This window comes from Pipra filicauda, unplaced genomic scaffold, assembly GCF_003945595.2.
Source record: "Pipra filicauda isolate LSUMZ 115617 unplaced genomic scaffold, ASM394559v2 scaffold33_size4404698_pilon, whole genome shotgun sequence".
Lineage (NCBI taxonomy): Eukaryota > Metazoa > Chordata > Aves > Passeriformes > Pipridae > Pipra > Pipra filicauda.
The window spans coordinates 155023-176698 of record NW_024104465.1 but is presented as its reverse complement, the minus strand read 5'-3'; the positions used below and the strand labels follow the sequence as shown (position 1 = coordinate 176698).

General features: G+C 58.4%; 4 protein-coding genes across 5 annotated transcripts; 2 read left to right on the top strand and 2 right to left on the bottom strand.

Moving 5' to 3' along the window:
* Positions 1 to 2050: 2050 nt before the first annotated feature.
* Positions 2051 to 4500, bottom strand: PEBP1 (phosphatidylethanolamine binding protein 1). Its single transcript, XM_027714382.1, has 4 exons — positions 4313 to 4500; positions 3876 to 3985; positions 3181 to 3281; positions 2051 to 2880 (listed from the first exon to the last, which is right to left on the bottom strand). Exons 1-4 carry the CDS (start codon positions 4445 to 4447, stop codon positions 2663 to 2665), a joined length of 564 nt encoding a protein of 187 aa, XP_027570183.1. The 5' UTR covers positions 4448 to 4500; the 3' UTR covers positions 2051 to 2662.
* Positions 4501 to 4753: 253 nt separating this feature from the next.
* On the top strand, positions 4754 to 12247 carry VSIG10 (V-set and immunoglobulin domain containing 10). Its single transcript, XM_027714380.2, has 9 exons — positions 4754 to 4835; positions 4964 to 5392; positions 5607 to 5891; positions 9408 to 9689; positions 10476 to 10769; positions 10907 to 11017; positions 11279 to 11291; positions 11411 to 11571; positions 11692 to 12247. Exons 1-9 carry the CDS (start codon positions 4754 to 4756, stop codon positions 11760 to 11762), a joined length of 1728 nt encoding a protein of 575 aa, XP_027570181.2. The 3' UTR covers positions 11763 to 12247.
* A 649-nt stretch (positions 12248 to 12896) lies between these two features.
* Positions 12897 to 15716, top strand: CFAP73 (cilia and flagella associated protein 73). 2 transcript variants are annotated; one of them, XM_039384193.1, is made up of 7 exons: positions 12897 to 13371; positions 13854 to 13989; positions 14157 to 14261; positions 14328 to 14519; positions 14631 to 14852; positions 15224 to 15292; positions 15388 to 15716. In XM_039384193.1, exons 1-7 carry the CDS (start codon positions 13295 to 13297, stop codon positions 15481 to 15483), a joined length of 897 nt encoding a protein of 298 aa, XP_039240127.1. In that variant the 5' UTR covers positions 12897 to 13294; the 3' UTR covers positions 15484 to 15716. The 2 variants fall into 2 exon arrangements, with proteins under 2 accessions (XP_039240127.1, XP_027570182.2); XM_027714381.2 differs by having other exon boundaries at positions 12898 to 13371; positions 15134 to 15292.
* Positions 15717 to 15813: 97 nt separating this feature from the next.
* Positions 15814 to 21636, bottom strand: DDX54 (DEAD-box helicase 54). Its single transcript, XM_027714379.2, has 20 exons — positions 21595 to 21636; positions 20950 to 21097; positions 20793 to 20863; positions 20525 to 20710; positions 20395 to 20444; positions 20243 to 20284; positions 19916 to 20011; positions 19692 to 19813; positions 19443 to 19504; positions 19187 to 19318; positions 18671 to 18881; positions 18099 to 18233; positions 17643 to 17864; positions 17480 to 17553; positions 17201 to 17398; positions 16889 to 17034; positions 16701 to 16814; positions 16510 to 16614; positions 16212 to 16315; positions 15814 to 16126 (listed from the first exon to the last, which is right to left on the bottom strand). The coding sequence occupies exons 1-20, from the start codon at positions 21634 to 21636 to the stop codon at positions 15903 to 15905; spliced, it is 2484 nt and encodes an 827-aa protein (XP_027570180.2). The 3' UTR covers positions 15814 to 15902.
* Between the last annotated feature and the right edge of the window lie 40 nt (positions 21637 to 21676).

The following is a 21676-nucleotide window of genomic DNA, read 5'->3' as shown; positions in this document are numbered from 1 at the left end:
CAAAAAAAACTCAAGTGGATGTATGTTGCTTTTGAGCAATCACTCATTTTACCACCAATCAATGAAAGTAAAAGCAAAAAAAAAATATTAATAATTAAAAGATATCTACGATCCCAGGGGGAGAGAGACTGAATCCGCAGCCTTACCTTAACTAGCTGCTGCATAATTTTATTTTATTTTTATTTTTTTGGTATTTATTCATCAGGAATAATTAAATAATAAAAAAAAATTTTATTAAAGATTGAAAAAAAAAAAAAATTTGATACATTTTACAGAAAAGAAAAAAAAAACCTAATCGTGCTGTACATATCAGTGGTGACATATTATTACTTTTTTGGGGGTGGGGAGGGGCGGGCGACGACGTGGTGATTTTTAGGAGAACCATGCCAGGGGCAGCAGGGACGAGCCCTCGCCCCCCTCGGCATATTCTTGATTGTATCATAATCATTTTCTGCTGTCGCAGAGAATGTGAATACACTTAAATGAGCCCACAGGATCCCAGTAGCACAAATTGGGCTTTGTCAAATCGTGTATTTTGTGTATAGAAGGAATTTAAGGAGAGCTTTTACTTATTTTCATATTGTATTTTAACTGTTTCTCTGATCAGAAATTTTTTTACTTCTTTCCCCCCCTCCCCTGCTCCCTCCTGCTCCAGCCACCCCCCACTCTCCAGTTCCGTTCCGGAGCTCAACACTGTCTGTTAGATCATCCCAGCCCTTTTGAGTTTCTCTTTTATTTTTTGGGGTTGTTTTTTTTGTTTGTTTGTTTGCTTTGTTTTTGTTTTTTTTTTTTTGTTTGTTTTTTTTTTTGTTCCTCCCCCAAGTCCACCCCCAACCCCATGATCTTGGTCATAAATATTGCATTATTCACACTTTCAAACTGTGTATTTTCTTACAATAAAAAGAGAAAAAAAAAAGGCTTTACTTCTTTTGCATGCACTTTAAAAAAAAAAAAAAACAACAACAAAAAAAAAAAAGGACAAAAAAACCAACAAAACAACAAAAAACATTTTTCAGGTTCCAGGGAAGAGCATGAATAACTGTCAGAGCTTTTAATTATATTTGTAAATAAAAGTGTTCATCACAATGCCTGGCTGTGTCATTGCGGGAGGGGCGGCTCGTGGCCCAGCACAGGTGTGGGGAGAGGGAGGTGACACATTCCACAGGTGTCCCATTCCACAGGTGTCCCTCAGCCTGGTGCTGCAGGAACCTCAGGGCTCCATTCCAAGCCCGTTTTCCTGACAGTGGAGGTTTTCAGGGTAATGGATTGTGGCTTGTTTTTGTCCTGCTTCCAGCCTGAGCAGTCCCAGGATGGATCAGCCCATGTGAGCACTGCTCCAGCCTTAGTCTTGTGGGCCTTGGTCTGGAGTAGTTGGGGATGTTTTCCTGAAAAACCATCAATCCTGTTGAAATGTTTTAATGGCTGAGCTGAAAAACTGCCCTGGGGCAGACACCACCCACCTTCTGGAGTTAGGAGTCCCCAGTTGTCACAGGGCCCCTGATTCTGTCAGACCGTGTCAGTGCAGACCCTTGAGACAGCAGCTTGAAAAAGGGGAGGGAGGCTCCTGGATCCACAAAGTTGAATTGCACTGTCTTCACCTTTTTTACCTCTTTATAGCCATCAGGCTGGACCAAAGGCTCATTTCTGCTCTAAGTACTCAGGACACACCCCCAGGCCTCAGTGCAAAGCTGCTGGAGGAGCAGGAAACACCTGGGATCTGCAGCTTGGCTGGGACTTGGCTTCAGGTCAGTAAAGCTGGTGGAGGCCAAACTGCTGTTGGGGTTCAGACTGGGGGGTTGATGGGGCTCCTGCAGAGGGAAGGAGCCTCCACAGAGCCAGGGGGATCCTTGGGACAGGGACTAAAGGTAGGTAAAGATGGAAAGACATGACTGCTTTGAGCTGTGTCACTCCAGCCATCAGCATATTCCAGGAGTGGGGAGTCCCTGGTACAGGGTCCAGCCTCTTCCCAGCAGGACAGGAGCCCTACAACATCCAGCTGCTCCCCTGAGCACTCCCCTCATCCCCCAAGAAGACAACCAAGCACACCACACACCTTGGTAAGTTTTTAATTGCACTGTGAGCAAAGAGCACGGTAAGATCAGGTCACCACAGGACTGAACAAAACAAAGTGGTCTCAGCTTTGAGTGGCAGCAGAGAACAGAAGTGGTGTAGACCATCTCCTGCCTCCCCCTCGAGCTGCACCTTCACTACAGGAGCGGTGACAGGGAGGCACTGGCCAGAAGTTGAGGGGGGAAAAAAAAAAAAAAGAGGGAGGAGGGAAAGTTTCCCTTATGCCCTCTCCTCTCCTGAAGAGGGAGTCTCCACAGCCAGCACTAGCCCAGAAGTGGTGCTGTACCCACACCCCTGACATCTAAAGCCATCCCAGGACAGCAGAGACACCCTGAATTGACACTAATTAACAAAGGCTTTTGTTTCCCTTAAGCAGATCAGTTTGGAGGGAGTGGCCCTTCCAGGGACACCTGTCAGCAGCTCTAGCTAGGATCATCTGTACCACGGCAGTCAGCACAGGCCTGCACACACGGACACGGAGCAGGGACAGTGACGGGGTTACAGCTCCAGCGGTCAGAGCGGGACACTTGGGTTCAACTCACTAATCAAACAAAACTACAGCGCCGTGCCCGAGCCGTGGGTGCTGCACACCCTACTTCCCCGACAGCTGCTCGTAGAGCTTGGGCACGTAGTCATCCCACTCTGCCTGGTAGCAGGTGCCCGCCACCGGCGCCCCCAGCCCGTACTTGCTGCGGAAAGCGGCCACCTTGAACTTGCCTCGCTTGTCCCCGGAGCGGTTGGACAGGACGGGCTCGTTGCAGGAGAGCTGCTTGGGCTGCTCGTACACCAGCCACACGTAGCGGTGCAGCCCTGCGGGGAGGGAGAGCGTTACCACACCGGGCACCCGGAAATTCCAGGTCCGAGGTGTGCTCTGAAGTGACCCCTGGAGGTGCCTGCGTGCTCCAGGATCGGGAGGCTGAGGATGATGGAGCTTAAGGCAGCTTAGAGAAGATGCACTAGATATGCTCCGTACGTGCTCCTGCTGGGTGTGGCTTCATGCAGCCACGGGCAATCTTGCACGGAGCCTTTCCTGCTGGCTTCCCCCCACCCTTGTGCACTGTGTTTGATCCATGTAGCGCTGCTTGGGAACTGCTGCAGGCAGGTACCAACCTGTTCCCTTGGGAGGCCCGGAGCCAACATAATCCGACATCACGGTCCCGCTGCCCACATTGTTGCCTTTCATGTTGGTCACCAAGAAGTGATGCCACTCCCTGAAAGGAGAGGGCAAAGAACAATCAGATTGTGGCACAATCCCTTTATCACTCCAAGCTGCTGCTTTTCCACAAGGCTGTCAGTGAAGGATAAGCAAACAGCTGATTCCTGGATTGCCAAACCCAAAGAGCAGTGGTCCCAGAGCAGGTACTGCTCCTTTGGGATGCACAACCTGCCAAACCCAGCTCCATTGGCCTGCCTTGTGGCCGTGGGAAAACTACAGCCTGACCCCCAAGAGTGGATGTTCCACAAGCTTCTGAGCTGACCTGAGAAAAGTGAACTGGCCCCAGGTTTAAGACTCTACCACCAACACAGACAAGCCTAACTCCAACTCACACATGGGCCAAATTAGAGCAAGCAGCAGATGCTGTGCTGCTCTAACTGCAACAGATCTCCCAACACCCCTGGAAAGAGCAGCTGCTCCTCCCCATGCTGTCCCTGGCTGAAGGAGAGATGCAAGGACACCGTTTCTATGCCAAGCCACAGCCCCATAGCTGCACCTTAGGAGAAGCACAGTCCCAAACTCCTCCTAATCCTCTCAGCCCAAGAGGGATGTTCCATTTTCCTCAGGCAACCCAGGCTCACTCCCATACCTGAACTTTGGGTCCTTCCTGCTGGGCGCATCAGGATCTGTGAGAACCAGGGTGTAAAGCTTCTGGGGATCGCAGCCATCCCACTCGATGCTGGTGGGGCGATGCTGGACCTGCAGGAGTGACCGCGTTAGCACCGGCCCCGCTGCCCGGGCCAGCCACCTGCCCTGCACACAGGGCAACCTGCGACCAGTGCCGGTTGCGACATCCAAAGAGTTCGAAGTTCATGCCAGCTCGCCCAGGCTGTGAGAGCCACGGGCCTCTGCCCGCGACACGTCCGTCCCTGCATCAGGGTCGACAGCAAAGCTCAGCCCCTCTCTGTCCCCCCGCACCAGGTGAAGCTCCGGCCGGAGCTGCCGCAGAGACGGCGCAAGAGGCCCGGCCGCCTCCCGCCATTTTGCTGCGGCACCCCCCCGAGCGGGGGGCCGGGCGCTGCTCACCTGAGTGGGCGTGAGCACCTTGCCCAGCTCGTCGATCTCAACGGAGCCATACTTGACCCGCAGCGGCTGAGCCGGCTTCTGCTCCACCTCGGCGAGGCTCAGCGGCCCGTCCCACTGCCCCAGGTCCACCGGCATGGCTGTGGTTGTGACTGCGGCGGCTGCGGCGGCTGCGGCGGCGGCTCCGCGCTGCCCGCCCCCCGCGCCCATTGGCGGAGACGCCGCCGCGCTCCGCTCCCATTGGTGAAGACGGACCGCTGGCCCCCCCCACTGCAGCTCTATGGCGCCCCCCGGCGGGACGGGGCCGCAGCAGGCTGTGCCGCCCAGGGAAGCGGGACCCGAGCTCCGGTTACCTGGGGCAGCCCTGCCGCCAATTAGGTTAATTAATAATTAATGTGCCAGGGCCCAGCGGGACAACGCTGTGGGCTTTGAGCGCTCTATGTGATGGCCACGTGCCTTCCCCAGGTGAAACATGTCCTGGAGAAACCTAAAAGATACCTGAATGCTTTACAGGTCTTGCTGCGGGGTTACATAGAGGGGTGATCTTTTATCACTGCTCTTCACGCTGCACTGCCTGTGGGGTGTCTCTAAGCGGGTGAATTACAGAAGCTCTCCGGACGTGGGGTTCGCTTACCCGTTTGGTTTTGCCCTCAGGAAACACCATTTTCCTTGTGTCAAACATTCCCGGTCCATGGGCGGCACCTGAGGGCAACGCCCCGGCCCCGCGCCGCCCTGAGGGGTCCGCCCGACATGGCGGGGGGGGGCGTGAGGTGACCCCAAGATGGCGGGCGGGGCCGGGGGGGCGCCCAAGATGGCGGGTGCTCAAGATGGCGGTGCTGGAGCGGCGGGAGCTGATCCACGACCCCCTCACGGGCCCCGGCGGGCGGGCGGGTCCCCCCGGACGGGTCCGCCCGCTCTCCCTGCCCTGCCCTGCCCGCTCGCCAGGGCGGAGGCCGGGCGGCACCGCCTCCGCGGGGCTGCAGCAGCGGCACGCAGCCATGCAGCTCCCCGGCGGGACGCCGCCGGTACGGTTCTTCCTCGCTCTTTGCGTCTGGAGGCTGGTGCCGCGCAGGGAGGCCGCAGGTAGCACGGGCTGAGGGGAGGGGAGCAGGGAGCTGTGTCCCTTTTCCTAATCTTGTGTCTGCGCTGGATGTTTTTGATCACCTTGGAGATCCCTCAGCAGTCCCCTAACAAGCACCTCAAAGCGTTGATGTATATCAGATATCCCGGTCTTTGCTGATAAAAGGCAACTTCGCCCCTTCCCTACATCCCTAACACTGTCCCTTCTCTTTTCCAGGAACAGATGAAGTGGTGTTTGGGCAGGTCGGAGGAAGCATCCTCCTTTTATGCCGCAACGTCTCCAAAGAGGCAACCGAGGTGACCTGGTTCCAAGGGGACCCGCGCTCCTTCCCGCCTCTCTTCTCCTCGAGGCTCTCCTTACCCCCGGACGTCCGCTTTTCCCTGGTCAACAACAGCTCCCTGAGCATCACGGGGCTGCGAGTGCAGGACGAAGGCAACTACACCTGCAAGGAAGTGCTGAACAAGACGGACCACGAGCACAGGGTCCAGCTCCTGGTAGCCAGTAAGTCAGTCCCACTGACTGAACCTCCTCCCCTCGGTCTTGCAGGTCCCCAAATCCGTCTGGCACAGGTGGAAAAATAATATAAAAAAGGCACAAGGTGGGTTTATCGTGCAAAATCTCTCACAAGCACCAAAACGTGAGTCCAAATGGCCTGTCACAGATCAGGTGTGCGCAATGCCAGCTGTTAAGTCCTCACTATGTCTCTTCAGTTCTTCTTCATTGCTGGTGATAAGTTTTTGGGTAGATCTTTCCCTGTAGCATGTTCCAGGGTGTAGCTGTTCCCTTTGCCTCAGAATCTGGCTGACTTGAGCCTTCATAAACCTTAGGATGGGGGCTGCTGCTCACTGTCTTTTTTTCCCTTGATTGGAATACATGTTGGAAGTAGATGTGCTGTGCCATTCCTTGGTGCCATGGTTTTGGTGGGAGAATGGAGGGTCCCCAGTTGTTGAGACTTACAGGGCAGCCTTCTGCTCTCAGTGGAAGCACCACATTCCTTGGATTTATTGCTGGCAATATTGTCCTGGAACTGCCCCTATTATCAGCACAGGGTAGTCCTTCAGCCCTGTTGTGTCTTTTGGTGTTCTCTTCTATTTCCATCTCTATTTGGTTCATTCATTCTCAGAAATCTTCAGAGCACGTGTGGAAGTTCAGGATGGAGTGTACTCAGGTGGATTAGTTTGCTTACAGCTGCTGCAGGTCCTTCCTGCTTCTGCCAGGGAGCTTTATCTTGCCTGGATTCCTCACGTATTCCATGGAAACAGCCCCCTCCGGATTAGCAGGGAGCACAGGTCCTGTGGCTGGTGCCACTCTTGGTGACTTCAGGATTGAGAAGGAGGAAAATCTGCTGCCAGTTTGCCTGTTTCACTGACCCTCTGTGCCCTCTTGGCCCCTTCCTTTGTTCTTGCTCTTTCTGTCAGCACCTGCCTTGTGTGACCTGTTTGCTGTTTGCCTTCGGGGTGTTCCTTCCTTCTCCGTGTATGTAAATGTTGTGCCTGTTTTGTACAGATTAAATCTCTGAAAGTTTACAGGATTAAAAATTTCCTTCCTGCAGCAAGGAACATTCAGATTGAGTGTGAAAGGTCACACAGAGGTCTGGAGTGAAGGAATCAAACCCCACACTGCTTCAGGGAATATATCACGGGCATGGGTCTTAGGAGGTGGGAGCCCCAAATCTGGAGCACTGGGGCAAAACACTCAGGAGCAAACTGTATTTATGATGTGCCAGGTGTTGGTGCTGCACTCTGAACTTCGTTTATTAGCCTGGAATGAATGTGCCAACTAATTTCCAGCCATGACAAAGGTGATGTGGAACACTGGAATACCCATAAACAACTTAGCTTGGGCTGGAGTGAACCTTTTTGGACACAGACTTGTCACCGCTGTAAACCAACCTCCTGGGACCTGTAGGGGCTTTGTGTGGGAATTACCAGCTGGCAGTCTTCAACCCGTCCCGTGGGTGGTACCCAAAAGTTCTCTTTTTGTTTAAAACTGCACTTAAAAAAACCCCCAAGCAGTAGAGTAAACATTGTAGTGACAGGACAAAGGTGCAGCCCTGCCTTGAGCTGCGGTTCTGTGTTTGTTTTGGATGGGAAGCACCTGGTGTGAAGGAGACTTGCAGTTCCACACCTCCCAGGGATTCCTTGGCGTGTCTGTGTGTGGTTTGATACAAGCACTGTTGGCTCTTCTGTGGGTCAAACAACAGGTCCTTTTTGCCCGTGGTTTGTGCGGTTTTATGGTTGGGGGGGTGGAGGTTTTTAGGTTTTTGGTTTGTTTACGTTTTGGGGAGCAGATCTCTGTTATGTTTAGTCAGAGTTGTTGTGGGAGAGCCTGGAAGTTCAGGATGTAAAGCTGGTGGCTTCAGGAGGTGTGTTCCTGGGGCCAGCCCAAAAAGTGGGCTCTGGCCAGCTCTGGCTGGACATCCTGGAAGGGCTCTGTCCACGTGGACATCCTGGAAGGGCTCTGTCCACGTGGACGTCCTGGAAGGACTGTGTCCACCTTGATGTGGGGCACTTTCTGGTGGTTCAAACTGACAGATTGTTCTATTGACCATACCAGGATTTGGGATCAGTTATGATCCTCCCCAGAGCTGGGACAGAGGAGGTGTTGCAGAGAACTTTCTTGCCTGAGCTGGGTGGTTTCAAAGATCACCCAAGATGTGTGTGTATAGTTCCTGGAGAGCCAAGCCCCAGGAAGGTATGTCCTTATAGCTCACCTGGGGGTTTGCCATGATTTTTTTTTTAATCATGTCATTTGAAAGTCACTTGAATAAATGCTTCCCAAAATAAGCCTCAGGCATTCCTCTGCAACCTCATTGGGGCTGCAGACCTGGTGTGGGGCTTGCTTTGGTCTCATCTCTCAGTGGGGTCTTGTTCAGCACTGGGTTAGGCACACGCAGGGGCACAGCATGTTAAATCTGCCTGGATCAGAGTCCAGGATCTTTGTGGCAGTTAACCAAGCACATGTGTGTGGATCTGTGTGTGGAAGGAGCAGATGGGACTGTGCCTGAAACGTGAGCCCTGCTCTGCTCTGCCTGAGGGGACTGCGCTTGGCTCTCTGTTGGCTTCTGACCCACTCCCGTAGGTATTCCTGTGTTTAATAACATACCTCTCCATGGTTGGGAAGTGGCCCTGGCACAAGGCCAGCAAGGACCTGCCCTACCTGTGTTCTTGGCTGGAGTTTGTCCCCACTGCTGGCTGCCAGAGGTGTCAGGACGGAGGGGAGCACACCTGGTTTGGCCTCATTGTCACTGACTCTGGAGTCACCAGGATCCCTGTGGGCAGAGCTCCTTGTAGCCAGGAACAGCCAGAGATGGGCTGGTGGCTCTGAGAAGCTGGTTACTTGTCCCTGGACAAGAGCCCTGCTGTTTTCCATGTTCCCTTGGGAAATCACAGGATTGTTAGGGTTGGGGGAGACCTCTGCAGATCACCCAGTCCAACCCCCTTGCGAAGACAGGGTCACCTGGAGCAGGTGACACAGGAACTCGCCCCGCTGGGTTTGGAATGTCTCCAGAGAGGGAGGGTCCACACCCTCCCTAGGCAGCCTGTTCCAGTGCTCTACCACCCTCAATGGAAAGTTCTTCCTCGTGCTGAGGTGGATTGTGTGCTTGTATCAATGACAGGGAGAGGCAAAACCTTGTTCTCAGAGAGTTTGCATCAGTGTGACCCCCTTGTAGCTGTGACATGAGGACCAGAGCAGTGTGGAGTTTTTGTTGTCCCACTGCATTTTTAGGTGTTTATCTCATTTCCATTGGATAAAGCTATAGCAGTGATTCTTTTCCTCCCTCAAGGCTTGGCTGTGGGGGCTGTGACAGCCCCTTCTTGGTCCCTGTCGTCTGTCACCCAGAGCTGTCCTCCCCTGGGACTGTGGGACATGGGTCAGGTAGCAAGATTGGCAGGGAAACCAGGAAGATTTTCAAGGGGAATGATGACAAATGAACACTTGCTAGAGTCCCAGCCCTGAGATGCCGAGAGCAGTGACCTGGAAGTGTTTGTGACCGTGTGCTGTTCTTGCTGACAGACGCACCACAGTCAGCCCCGAAGTGCTGGGCTGAGACCTCCTCATCGGGGCTGATGCTGCAGCTGTTTTGCAGCTGGCCTGGGGGATACCCCCACCCCACCCTGCACTGGAGAGAAGAGGGGCACGATCTGGAGAACTCCAGCTGGGTCATCAGCTCCACGAACTCCTCAGACACCCACGTGGAGACACTGAACAGCTCCCACCTCTCCCACCGCAAAGTCTTCAAGTGTGTCGGCAACCATGTGGTCAAGCAGGAGCAGCCTTCATGCACTGTGGAGATAAGTGAGTTGATTTGCTGCCTCATTAACTTAATTTGCCTGCTAACAGTTGGGCAGGTGGGTACTCCAGTCGTTCCCTGCCCTCTGGAGCACTGAGGTGGTCGGGAAAGCCAGGAGGCAGCATGGCAGGGCTTGGCTTGGGCAGGGGTGACAGCATAAGGCACAGACATCCTGCAGCTGAGATCCATCATGGCATAGTTGCAGGTGAACTGTGTTTTGGGTCCAGCTTCAGGGGACTCCAATCTCAGCACAGCAGGGTTTTCACCTGTGGAAAGCTTTTGCACATGCCTGTGTGAAAGTGAGAGCTGGCTTTAGTGCCTTGCTCAGGTTGAGATTAAGTTCGGTAGAGCTGGGGATACAGAAGGGTCGTGTGTGCCCCCAGACTCCTTCAGGCATCTTAGGGATCTGTCTAAAGTGGCTTTTGAAAACCCAGGCTGTATTTATCTCCCAGGGGTTGTCAGGGCTTCACAAGAGCTCTTCTGATCCCAAGGAAACTTCCTGGGCTGCCTTTCTCCTCTCTGCCATCTTCCCTCTGGCTACCCTCAGACCATTCTTCCCTGGGGATATAAAGACAGATGTCAGAAGGGACTGAGCACCATGGAAGCTGCTTCAGGAGGCTCCTGAGTGAACTGAATGCTGAACCCACAGTGCTCACCTGCCAGACTCCTGCCTGGCTCCCTTCTGTTAATGATTATTAATCAGTCAGATGGCTGATTGCTTGTTATGTTAATTGCCTCCATTCCCTCCTTGACTCCTGTTTTTCTTTTCTTTTTCCCCTTGGGCTGTTCAGAAATCCCTTCACTGGAGTCAGAGCCCCCCAAGACCTGCTTTGTGGGTGACAACGTGACCCTGACATGCCGTGTGACTGAGAGCACGCCGGCGGCACGGATCAGCTGGCTGCGGGACATCACCCAGCCAGAGGTGGAGATCCAGCCTGGAGGGAGGTTCCTCATCACCCAGGAGGGCAACGTGTCCCAGCTCACCATCCAGAACTGCTCCCAGGACACTGACGGGGGCTGCTACGTCTGCAAGGCCCAGAACCCCGTGGGGCTGAGGGAGCTCTTCGTCTGCCTCACGGTGAAGGGTGAGTGGGGCTGCCGTGGCAGGGAGTCGGGAGGGGGGACACACCACATTTGCTACTAAGAACCTGCCTTTTCACTTGCACTGGGAATTCCTCATCCATCTGTGTCCTGGTGACAAGCCTGTGTCCCCTCTCCACAGAGCCAGTGAACATTGTTGGGATCGTGGGTGCTGTGGTGGTCCTGTCCCTCCTGGGTATTCTCACCATCACTGGGGTTGTCTTGTACTACAATCCCCTCCTGTGCCTGAGAGGTAGGGATTGGTTCCTCCTTCCTGGTTTATTCCTAACTTGCCTGTCCCTCCAGGTATTCTGGAGTCAGTCAGGGTTGCATGTGTTGTCAGGTCACCTTTGTGTCTGTGCCTTTGTGTGGGGACTGTCCGGTTGCTGGCAGCTCCACATGGAGGCACAGACATGGAGACAGGACTGGCAGGGGTTGTGCAGCCCAGTAAAACCAGTAGCACTGCCCAAGGGGGCTGGTTTCTAACCCTGTCTTTCCCTTCTGTCCCATTCAGGTGCTGCATTCAGGTGAGTGTTGACATTCCTCAGCCCAGTCTGCGTGGCCTCACTAGTCTGCCTTCCTGAAGGGCAGGGAACAGGCTCTCCTTAGCCTTTCAGCCCACCTCCACTTGCTCTGCTGTTCCCAGGCATCCAGACTCAGGTGATGTCTTAGTGCTGGTGGACTCTGAAGATGACGAGGAGGGGAAGGGGGATGAGGAGGCCATGAGCAGCTGCACCAAGCAGGAGGTGATGGCGCTGGTCGATGGGAACAGTGCCCAGGCTGCTTATCTGAACTACCTCATGGAAGGTGAGCCCTGGGGCAGAGCCACCTTCTGGGTGGGTCTTCCTGGAGCATCTGCCAGGGAGGGAGGAGTTCCTGTTGCCTGTTGGCTGTAGCTGAGATGCTGCTGGTCTGTGCCTTGCATAGGTGACGATGGAGAGCTGCACGGCAGGGTCTCTCTACAGGAAGCAAGGGGAGAAGAGACACGAGGCTCATAACTTCCATCCCTCCTCGAGGAAGTACATGGAGCTCCAGCTGGAATCCAGCATCAAGCACGTCCTCATTTGCGTGTGGCTGAGCACAGGCTGTCGATGTCCTGCGACAGGCCAGTTCAGTCAGAGCCTTCCCACTCCTTTCTCCACTCGCCCCTTCCACAGTTTCACTCCGTCCTTCCCCAGCCACGTTTCTCTGTTTCTCTTCTCTCTTCTTGTTCCTCTTTGTCTCGGATGTCCTTAAAACAAGGTGACACCCAGCACGGGCAGGGCATGGGAACAGTAACCCACTCACCTTGGTGCCTGTGACGGACTCGAATTCCAGTGTGGGATTCTGGCTCAGTCCCCATGAGCAGTGCTGGGATGGGGAAAGTCACCACAGGGCCACAGTGGTCCCAGGATAAGGGAAGAAATGAGTGTGCAGGCAGGACCTGGCTGATGCTGACTCTGGGGAGGCTGAGTTGTTTTTATTATAAATATTTTTTCCCCTATTCTGTCTGAAATGTTGCTCTGTATCTGAGTCGGGAGTTAATCTGTTCCTTGCGAGGTGGCTTTAAGGGGGATGCCTGGTGGAAAGGCATGGAAAGCACGATGGAAAGCATGGAGGGAACTTATACAGGGAGGGGAAGAGGGAAGCAGGGTCCACACAGAGGGGATCAGGAGAGCTGTGGGGTGCGTGACAGAGGGTCGGGATGTGCAGGAAGGGTGCAGGGACTGGTCCAGTCTGAGCACCCTGCGGGGTAAAGAGAGGGGTGAAAAGGCACAGAGGGGAGCAGGGAGGGATCTGAATGTGCATGGAGGGAGTAGAGGGATCAACACACTCATGGGAATGGCCAAATGGAGCAGGATGGGGTGGGATGGGGGAGCAGAGGACTCTGCAAGAGGGGACAGGAGTAAACTAAAGTGGGGAGTGGTGTGAGAGAGTGTGTAGAGTGATGGAGGAGGAAGGGAGTGCACACAGGGGGTCTGTGTGTGCAGGTTAATTGGGGGGCATGAGCACTCACATGAGGATGAATGGAATCTGATGACACATGGAGTGGAAGGGAAGCACTCCCAGGGCATGTGGGGAGGGTCATCGTGGGCACTGGTGAAGTCAAGGGGGCTGAGCCATCCCTGGGATGTAAGAACAGTGTGAGCTGGGGGGCACGGGGGGGGGCATACCTGAGCACTTGGTGGGATGGTGGTTGGAGTCTGGCTGTGCACAAGTGGTCTCTGAAGGGCTGTGGAACCCAGAGAGTTCTGAGGGGCTGGAGCAGGGTCTGAGGGCTGGAGGGAATGGAGTGTAAGTGTGAGGGTGGACTGTGGTTAGAGGGCTGAGGGTGGGACCCACCTGCAGCTGTCCCCAGGCAGCCCTGGTGCATTCCTGGTGCCCAGCACTGAACCCTCACAGCAACGCTCAGAGCCATGCCAGGAAAATCCCAGGGAACCGCAGGAGCCTCCGGCTGCCCCTGGCAACAGTGTTGTGTGCTGCTGCCATCTCGTCTGCCCTCTCCCAGCTCCTCCACAGGCCCCGGGGCGAGGAGGAGCCACCGGCTGAGATGGACTTAGACCTGGAGGAGCAGGACCTGGAGGAGCATTTGCGTGAGGCTTTCCAGGACAAGCTACGGCTGCTGCTGTGAGTGAGACCCCTCCGTCCTCCTGGGGACGGGCAGCTGCTCCCACGGTGGGTGCTGCTGGCTGGAGCAGAGCAAGGGGGGTTGGAAACGGGGCCAGCATGTCCTGCGTCCCTGGGGGTCTCAGTTTGTGTTGCTGCTGCCAGGGTGGGTGTCACTGGGTGGGTGCTGTGTCCCTAGGGAGGAGGGCACCCCAGCTGTGGGCTGGGAGGAGGCAGGGGGGTTTGCCAGGGTCTAACCAGAAAGCTGAGGTTGTGCCGTGACTTGTCCTTCCCTGGGGGGCAGCGCTGGCGCTGGGGGTCTCCAGGTGAGGGGAGGCTGAAGCAGAAGTGGTGGGCAAGAACCCGAATGCAGGTAGAGATAACCCTGTGGGGTCTCTGCACACGCGGGGGGTGGCCAGGCTCTGCAGGCAGTGGTGGTCCATGGGGGTCCTGCCCATGCCACAATGGCAGATGCCCCTGCCCGGGTTCTCTTTTCCCTCCAGCCATGCTGAGCTCCGTGCAGCCCGTGGCAGGACGGTGCCAGCGCGGGATGCAGCCACTCTGATGCCCTCCACTCGCGTGCTGCTGAAGAGGCGGGAGGTGGCAGAGGTGGAGCAGGAGCTGCAGAGCCAGCGGGAGGTAAGGGCGGCCCCAGCCTGTTGTGTTCCCCCTCCCCAGGGGTTGTGGCGTGCCCTGGGGACGAGCAGAGAGCCGGCATGTCCCCAGCCGTCCCCAGGCTAGCACCCACCCCTGCCTCGGGTGCGCCAGCACAGCGTGATGCTCTCAGCACCCGGTTGGTCCCGCAGGAGTTTCGGCAGAGGATGGAGCGCCTGGCGCAGCGCCGGGAGCAGCTGGCCCGGAGGGAAGAGGAGCTGCGGGATGTCGCCCTCAAATTCGACGCCTTCCTGAAGGTGCCGGGGCGGGGGCGGGGGCCGGGCTGGCCGCGGGGGCCGCGCTGACCCCGTCCCACCCCACAGGCTGTGGCGGCGAGGCGGGAGCGGAGGGCGGGTGAGGAGCGGGCGTGGGCGGTGGCCCTGGGGGCCGAGGCCGCCCGCCTGCACCGGGAGCTCGAGGGGCTCCTGCAGCACAGGGAGCGCCTGGCCCGGCGCCTGCGGAGCCTCCGCCGCTTCGGGGACTACCTGCGGGACGCGCTGGCCAGCATGGGGCAGGTGAGCCCTGCGGTGCCACTTTGGCGTGTCCCAAGCCCCTTGTGGCGGGGGCCAGCCCTGTCCAGGGCAGCAGCTCCCGCAGCCTCTCAGCCCCCCCCTCCCACTGCCCAGTTCCAGGATGTGCCGGCCATGCTGGCACATTTCGGGGTGCTGGCGGAGGCACGGGCAGCCCTGGCACAGGAGGCAGAAGCTGGGCAGGAACGGCTGGCCCAGGGCAGGGCACGGCTCCAGCGGTACCAGGAGGAGATGAGCACTGAGCTCCTGAGCACCAATAATGAGCTGGCCCAGCTCCACACGCGCCTGCAGGCCGCCCGCCAAGACGTGCTCCAGTGGGTAAGAGGGGATATGGGGTGACCCAGGACCCCCCACCAAGGGAAAGGAGCAGCAGTACAGATCCCTGGTGTCTGCAGAGGGGAGATGACCAAAGTGGTGGTGGTATGCTGGGTTCCACCCCCTGGGCTGAGCTGAGGGTCCCCACACATGCCCAGAAAGCAGCAGCTCTGCATGGGGGGATACACAGCCAGGACTGCTGGGTCCCCCATCCTGGCCTGGGGGGTGCAGGAGGACACAGGGCAGTGGTGGTGGGGAGCCAGGGCTTTGTTTCTGTCCCCTAGGAGTCCTGCTGGGCCCGTGTCCAAAGCACAGCCACCCAGAAGACCCTGTTGCTGGGGCAGATCAAGCTGGCTGTGCTTAACCTCTTCCAGCTCTCCACTGCATGGCTCAGGATCCCCATGGATGTGGCCCTGGAGGACACCGAGGCCCAGTTGGACATGGTCAGTGCAGCCCTCTCCCCTGGGCGGCAGGGCTGGGGGACACAGGGACATTCATGTGCCCGAATGGCTGTGGCATCAGGCTCCCATCTCTGCAGTTGCTGCTCTGCCTGCGGGACCTGACTGACATCTGTGCCATCAGCAGGCACCCACTGCGCCACAGGGGTGCCAGGCTGTCTTGGAGCCAGGAATAGCCCCTGGGAACACCTGGCTGCTCCCAGGGCTTGGGGGAGGCTGCCAGGGCCAGTGTGGAGACACAGGACCCCTGGGGATGGAGGTTGCTCTCTGGTTAACTCCACCACGAGAGGCAACGTGGACAGCTGTGGCACAGGCACACTGGGGTGGCACTGCTCTGGGGCAGGAACAGGGAGTTGCTGTTGGTATCTCCAAAGGTGTCTCCCATCAAAATACATCCCAGCTGTGGAGATGCAGGACTCACTTGTTTTAAGACTGCGCCTGGGGGTGGCCTGAGGGAGGAGGAATTACCCCAGGCATGATGCTTGGAGCAAGGTCAGAGAAGAGTCGGGAAGCAAAACCAGCCAAGTTTTTAATGTCTCCTTCCCTGATTCCCAGCCCAGGTGTGGGGGGAGCGTTGGGGGCACAGTCCCCTCCCCTACATCCTCTTCCTCAGCTTGCCCTTCTTGGTGGTGCCCGCCCGGCGCCCGAAGGCCATTTGCCGCAGCTCCTGCACCCGCTGCCGGTTCCTGGCCTTGAGGCGCTTCAGGCCCCCGCTCTGCAGGAACCGCTGCTTGGCCGCCTTCTTGCGCTGCTTCAGGATCTGCTGCTTGTTCTTCAGCTCTGAGCGCACCCTGCCCTGGGCTGGGGGTTGTGTGGGCCCTGCAGAGTGACACGGCCATGCTCAGGGCGGGGGACAGAGCCAGGGGGGTGATGTCGGGCTCCGTCACTTGCTCTGGGTACTCACCGTGCCCGCGCCTGTGCTTCCCTCTGAACTGCTCCCTGCTGTGCTGGCCTTCGTCATCCTCATCCCGCTCGTCAACCTTGTACTTCTGCTTCCACTTCTCATAGCTGGGATGGGCAGGTTAAGGGAATGTGTGGAGACTCTCCTCACTTGACCTGCTGTGGTGTCTGACTGTTCTCCCTCCCCGGCCCCTGCCCTGGCAGGGGATGGATCCTCAGGAGCAGAGCCCAATGCCACGTGGCTGCCAGTGGGTCCAGCCCCACGCCCCCAGCCCAGGCAGCAGCACCCACAGGCAGGATACAGGTTGTTCTTGTAGGAGCTGCTGATGTAGCGCCCGCTCTCCGTCCGCACCTTCTTCTTGTCCTCCTGGCCTGTCTGCCCCACAAACCGCTTCTTCTTGCGGTCCCTGCGAGAGAGGGGAGTGCGGTGAGACCAGGTGGTGGGACCCCCAGCCCTAATTCTGCCCCCAGCCCATGGCCAGACCCCACTCACCACTTGAGCAGCTGCTTGCTCCTGTTGAGGTTGTGGTTCTCGTCGCCCATGAGGTCCAGGACAGCCCCGGCTGCCTGCTGCTCGAAGGCGCTGCCCTCACCACCCACGCTCAGCCTGCAAGGGGGGTCATGAGAGCGGCCCCTGCACAGGCTGGGACAGGACAGGAGCAGGAGCCCCCCCAAACTCACCCCCGCTCGCTCTCAAAGTCCTTGGGCCGGTATGGGATGTAGAAGTCCTCGACCTGCTGTGCCGGCGGCTGTGGCTTTTTCCTGGGACCATCTTCTCCCCTTTGGCCCCGTTTTCGCTTCTGGCCCACCACATTGGAGAACACGTCCTGCATGGGGACAGTGGAGGGGTTGTGGGAGCCACAACCCCCCCCCAGCCTCCCTGCAAGTCTGTGCACCATCCCCAAGCCATGGCACATTTTGGGGGCACAATTTTGCTGCCATCACCGGGCCAAAGCCACTCTGCAGCAGCTCCTGTGTCCATGACCCTGTTACCTGGAGGTCTTCCTGCTCTCCTTCTCCTTCCCCATCCTGGGGCCCAGGCAGGGCAGGGCACTGCCCTTTGAGTGCTGCTGCCCTCTTCTCCTGCTGCCCACGCTGGAACTTCTCGATCAGGGCACTGTCGTGGCGCCGCTTGGACCTCATGACGGTGCTGGCCAGCGTCCGGGATGTGGCGTTGATCTCGAAGATGGTCTGTCCCCCAGGGTAGGAGCATGATTCCCAGTGAGCCACATGGACCTTCCCTCCCACCCAAACCCAGGCATCTCAACTCACCGCTTTGGACTTGTAGGTTTTAATGCTGTCCACGAACTTCAGCCTCTCCAGCTCAGTGTCTTCGAAGCGAGTGCCTGGGGAAGGTGAGCACGGAGAGGGGCATAGATCAGTTCCCTGGCAAAGGCAACGGGGTCCCCTCCCTTGTCACCCCCGAGGCACTCACTGAAGAGCGGGTGCATGCCCAGCTGGGACACATCCAGGTCCTTGGCCCTCTTGATGGACTCGGGCGAGGGGCCGGGCCGGGAGCGCAGGTATTGCTTCTGGGCGTTGTCGGCGACGCGGCGCAGGCTGCGCAGCTCCAGCGAGCCCTCGTGGTCCGTCAGCAGCAGGCACTCCTCATCATCCACCAGGCTCTGGGGGACACGGCCCAGGACCCCACCAGCGTCTGCAGCACAGGGGACACTGTGTCACCTCCCCAGCACCCACCCTGGATTTATCAGAGCAGCCCCACGGTGCTCAGCAGTGCTCAATCAGCACCCCCAACACCCCGTTTTCCGCATCGCCCCTCTGTGTGAGGGCCAACCATAAGACCACAGACTCCAGCACCGGCCAAGGGTAATGCCCCAGTGGCCCCGTGGCCACTGTCCCAGCTTGGCCACGCAGCCACTGCCTGCCTCACCAGCGGGCATCTCCTGGGCTCCGGCGAGGACGAGGGGGCGTCCCAGGAAGAGGTGCAGGTCGAAGACATAGGGCATCTCATCAGGAGCCACCAGTGAGTAGGCAGTGCCACTCCGGCCAGCTCGGGCCACGCGACCTGGCAAGGGGAGGAGGAGAGTGGGAAACCAGACCCCGTGCCAGCCCAGCCTGTCCCCACCCAGACAGGGACCCACTGGTGTCCCTGGGAGCCCATGCACGTGACAATTACCAGGTGGGCATGGCTGGGGAAGGGGCAAAAAGGAGCCCACCACAGTGCCATCCTAAAGGGAAGGTGCCAGCTCTGCCCCCAAGAGCTCCCACAGTCCAACTGGGACATCGGGGACACTCCTGACACTGCTTTGTCTCCAGCCTGTCCCCTGTTGTCATGACATGGCCACCTCCTGCCCCAAAGGTACCACCACCAAGCCAGGGACACCGGTGCCAACTCAGCAGGCCACAAGGATGGGGAAAACAGAGGACAAGGCACAGCCCACTCACACCCTCCCCGTCACCCTGAGGGACCCCCAGAACCCTGTGTGGGGCACTGGCACCCACCAACACGATGCAGGAACAGCTTGGCCTTGGCAGGGAAGCTGAAGTTGATGACGTTGTCCAGCATGGGGATGTCCAGCCCGCGGGCGGCCACGTCGGTGACCAGCAGCACCGGGCACTTGCCCTGGGAGAACTTGGCAATGTTGATCTTGCGGGCGGTCTGGTCCAGAGAGCTGTAGATGTGGGTGCAGCGGATGCCCTGCGCTGTCAGCAGCTGGGGAAGGGGAGGAAGAGAGACGGGATCCCACCTGGGCATGTGCCCTCAGCCAACAGACAGGGCCTGAGGCTCCAGGTGCCCACTCAGACACCCAAATCCCAGCGTGCTCCACCTCTTTGAGGGGTAGGTGGATGCAGCACCTCCACAGTCATATATGCTGGGATTTCTTCTTCAAGCCACTGAAACAGTGGCAGAAGCTCCAGCAGGGAGCCATATCCATGGCTGAAGACCCCATGTGGGTCTGGAAAGGTATCCTAGGCACCTCCAGGGGTACATTCTGGGCACCTCCAAGTGCCGCTTACCTCCTTCAGATACTCCGTGTGGTGCTTGGTGGCCACGAAGACGACGGTCTGGTCCTGGGGCTTCACCACACTGCGGAGCAGGTGGAGCAGCACGGCCGGTTTGTCGTCCCCGCGCACGTGGAAGAACACCAGCTGTGACAAGAGGGCAGTGCTCAGCCCTGTGCCCCACCCTGTGCCAGCCCTGCCACCCTTGTCCCCTCCTCAGGAGCAAGTGGCTTGTAGGAGGTGCGGGCACAAAGCACAAGGCCCGTCTCACCTTGAGCTGCTCGCTCAGCTTGGACTCCACATCCAGGCGGATCAGCATCGGCTCGGTGAGGCCTGTGGGACACGCGGGACACGGGTCACACGTGGGATGTGCTACTGGGACCAGCCCCACTGAGGGGCTTGGGGACACCAAGCGTTAATCCAGCTCAGTTTTGTCAATGCTGGGCTCAGCCCAGCTGTGGGACCGTGCCGTGTCCCTGTCCCCGGGCTCCCCCAGTGCCACCTGCCCCCTGCTCCTCACCGGCCCGGGCGAACTCGACGAGCAGCTTGGGCAGTGTGGCGGAGAAGAGGACGGTCTGGTGGCAGTCTGGGAGCCGGGCAATGATCTCGTGGAGCTGCTCAGCAAAGCCCATCTCGAAGAGCCTGCAGGGCAGGGGACGTGGGATGTGGCAGGTCCCTCACTGCCACTGCAGGGACACATATGGGGACACTGCCAGCCTCGGGACCCCCCTGTGCCCCACTGACCTGTCGGCCTCGTCGAACACCACGTACTCCACAGTGTGCAGCTTCAGCTTCATCTCCACTGCCACGTGCACCAGGCGCCCGGGGGTGGCGATGATTCTGTGGGGACAGAGGGGGTGACAGGACTGGGGAGGCGACAGTGTCCCCACCCCATGCTGGGAGCAGATCCCGAATCCAACCCAAAGAAGTTCCACAGGAAGATGCTCCAAGGGAACACCAGGACACGTCCCTCAGGCACACTGGCTCTAAACATCAGTGATATCCCTAGAGAGGAGATATCATTTCCAGGGGCCATTTCCCCACCAGATCCCCTCCCTGTGCCCCACTCACATGTCCGGGTTCTCGTGTAGGGCAGCAAACTGGTCCTCCATCCTGTGAGAGAGGGGAGAGGATGGAGTGGTCCAGGGCAGCTCAGCCCCTCACAGGGTTTTGGGGAGGTTTTAGGGAAGCAGGGACCAGTGGGGGGGACAGGGATAGCTTACTTGTCTCCTCCCAGGATCAAGGCTGTCTTCAAGCCTGTGAACTTGCCCAGCTTCAGGGTGAAAAAGAAGCATGTTGGAAACCAAACCCATCGCTCCCATTGTCCCCACTCGCCCCTGCTGTCCCCTGTACCTCCTTGGTGAACTTGAGGGTCTGCAGGGCCAGCTCCCGGGTGGGCGAGAGGATGAGGGCACGTGCCCCGGCCTGGCTGGGCGCCTTGAGCCGCTCGAACATGGGGATGAGGAAACAGGCCGTCTTCCCGCTGCCCGTCCGTGCCATCGCCACCACGTCCCGGCCGCGCAGGATGGCGGGGATGGTCTGTGACACAGTGCCATCACCGTCACTGCCACTGCCCCCCTGCCACCCCTCGGGGAGGGGACCCACCGCCCCCCACGCACACCTTCCTCTGGATGGGGGTGGGCACCTTGTAGCCCTTCTTCATGATGCCCTTGAAGACGGGGTAGCTGAGGCCTGAAGGGACAGGGACAGGTGAGGGGGCGTGGGCAGGAGGGGACAGTCCCCATCCCAGGGACAGCTGTCCCCCGCCCCACACGCACCCATGGACTGGAAGCCCCCGGATTTCTTCTTCTTCTGGTTCTGGGCCCGAACCATGGCCTGGGTGTCCAGCTCGGCGTCAGCGCCATCGTCCTCCTCGGCGGCGGTGGGGAAGGCGGGCAGGGCGGGCGCGGGGACCTGGGGACACGCCTGTGGGGATGGGTGTCACAGTGGGGCCAGGGCACTGCAGCTCTGCACTGCCGGCATCCAGGGCAGGGACATCCATGCTGGGGACAGGGGGTGCCAGGGACACTGGCACTGGGGACATCGCCAAGGGGGACATAGGTAGGTACTGGAGACACTGGTACTGGGGACGTTGGCAACGAGGACTTGTACTAGTGATCCTGGTACTGGGGACACTGCCACTGGGGACACTGGCACTAGAGAGACACTGGCATTAGGGACACAGGTAGGTACTGGGGGCATCGGCACTGGGGACAGCCGTACTGGGGACGCTGGCACACGGCAACTGGCGACATAAGGACGGGGCACACGGGCACCGGGAACGCTGGTGCCGAGGACGCCAGCACCGGGCGCAGCGGGGACACCGGCCCGCGGGGACACCGGCCCACGGGGACGGGCACGGCGGTACCGCGGACACCGCACACGCCTCGGGGCCCTCCCCGCTCCCCCCGTTCCCCCCGTACCGGCGCTCCCCGGGGCTGGCGGCGGCTGCGCGGCGGCGCCATGGCGGGACCGGCGGCGGAACCACGTGGCGGGGGCGGAAGG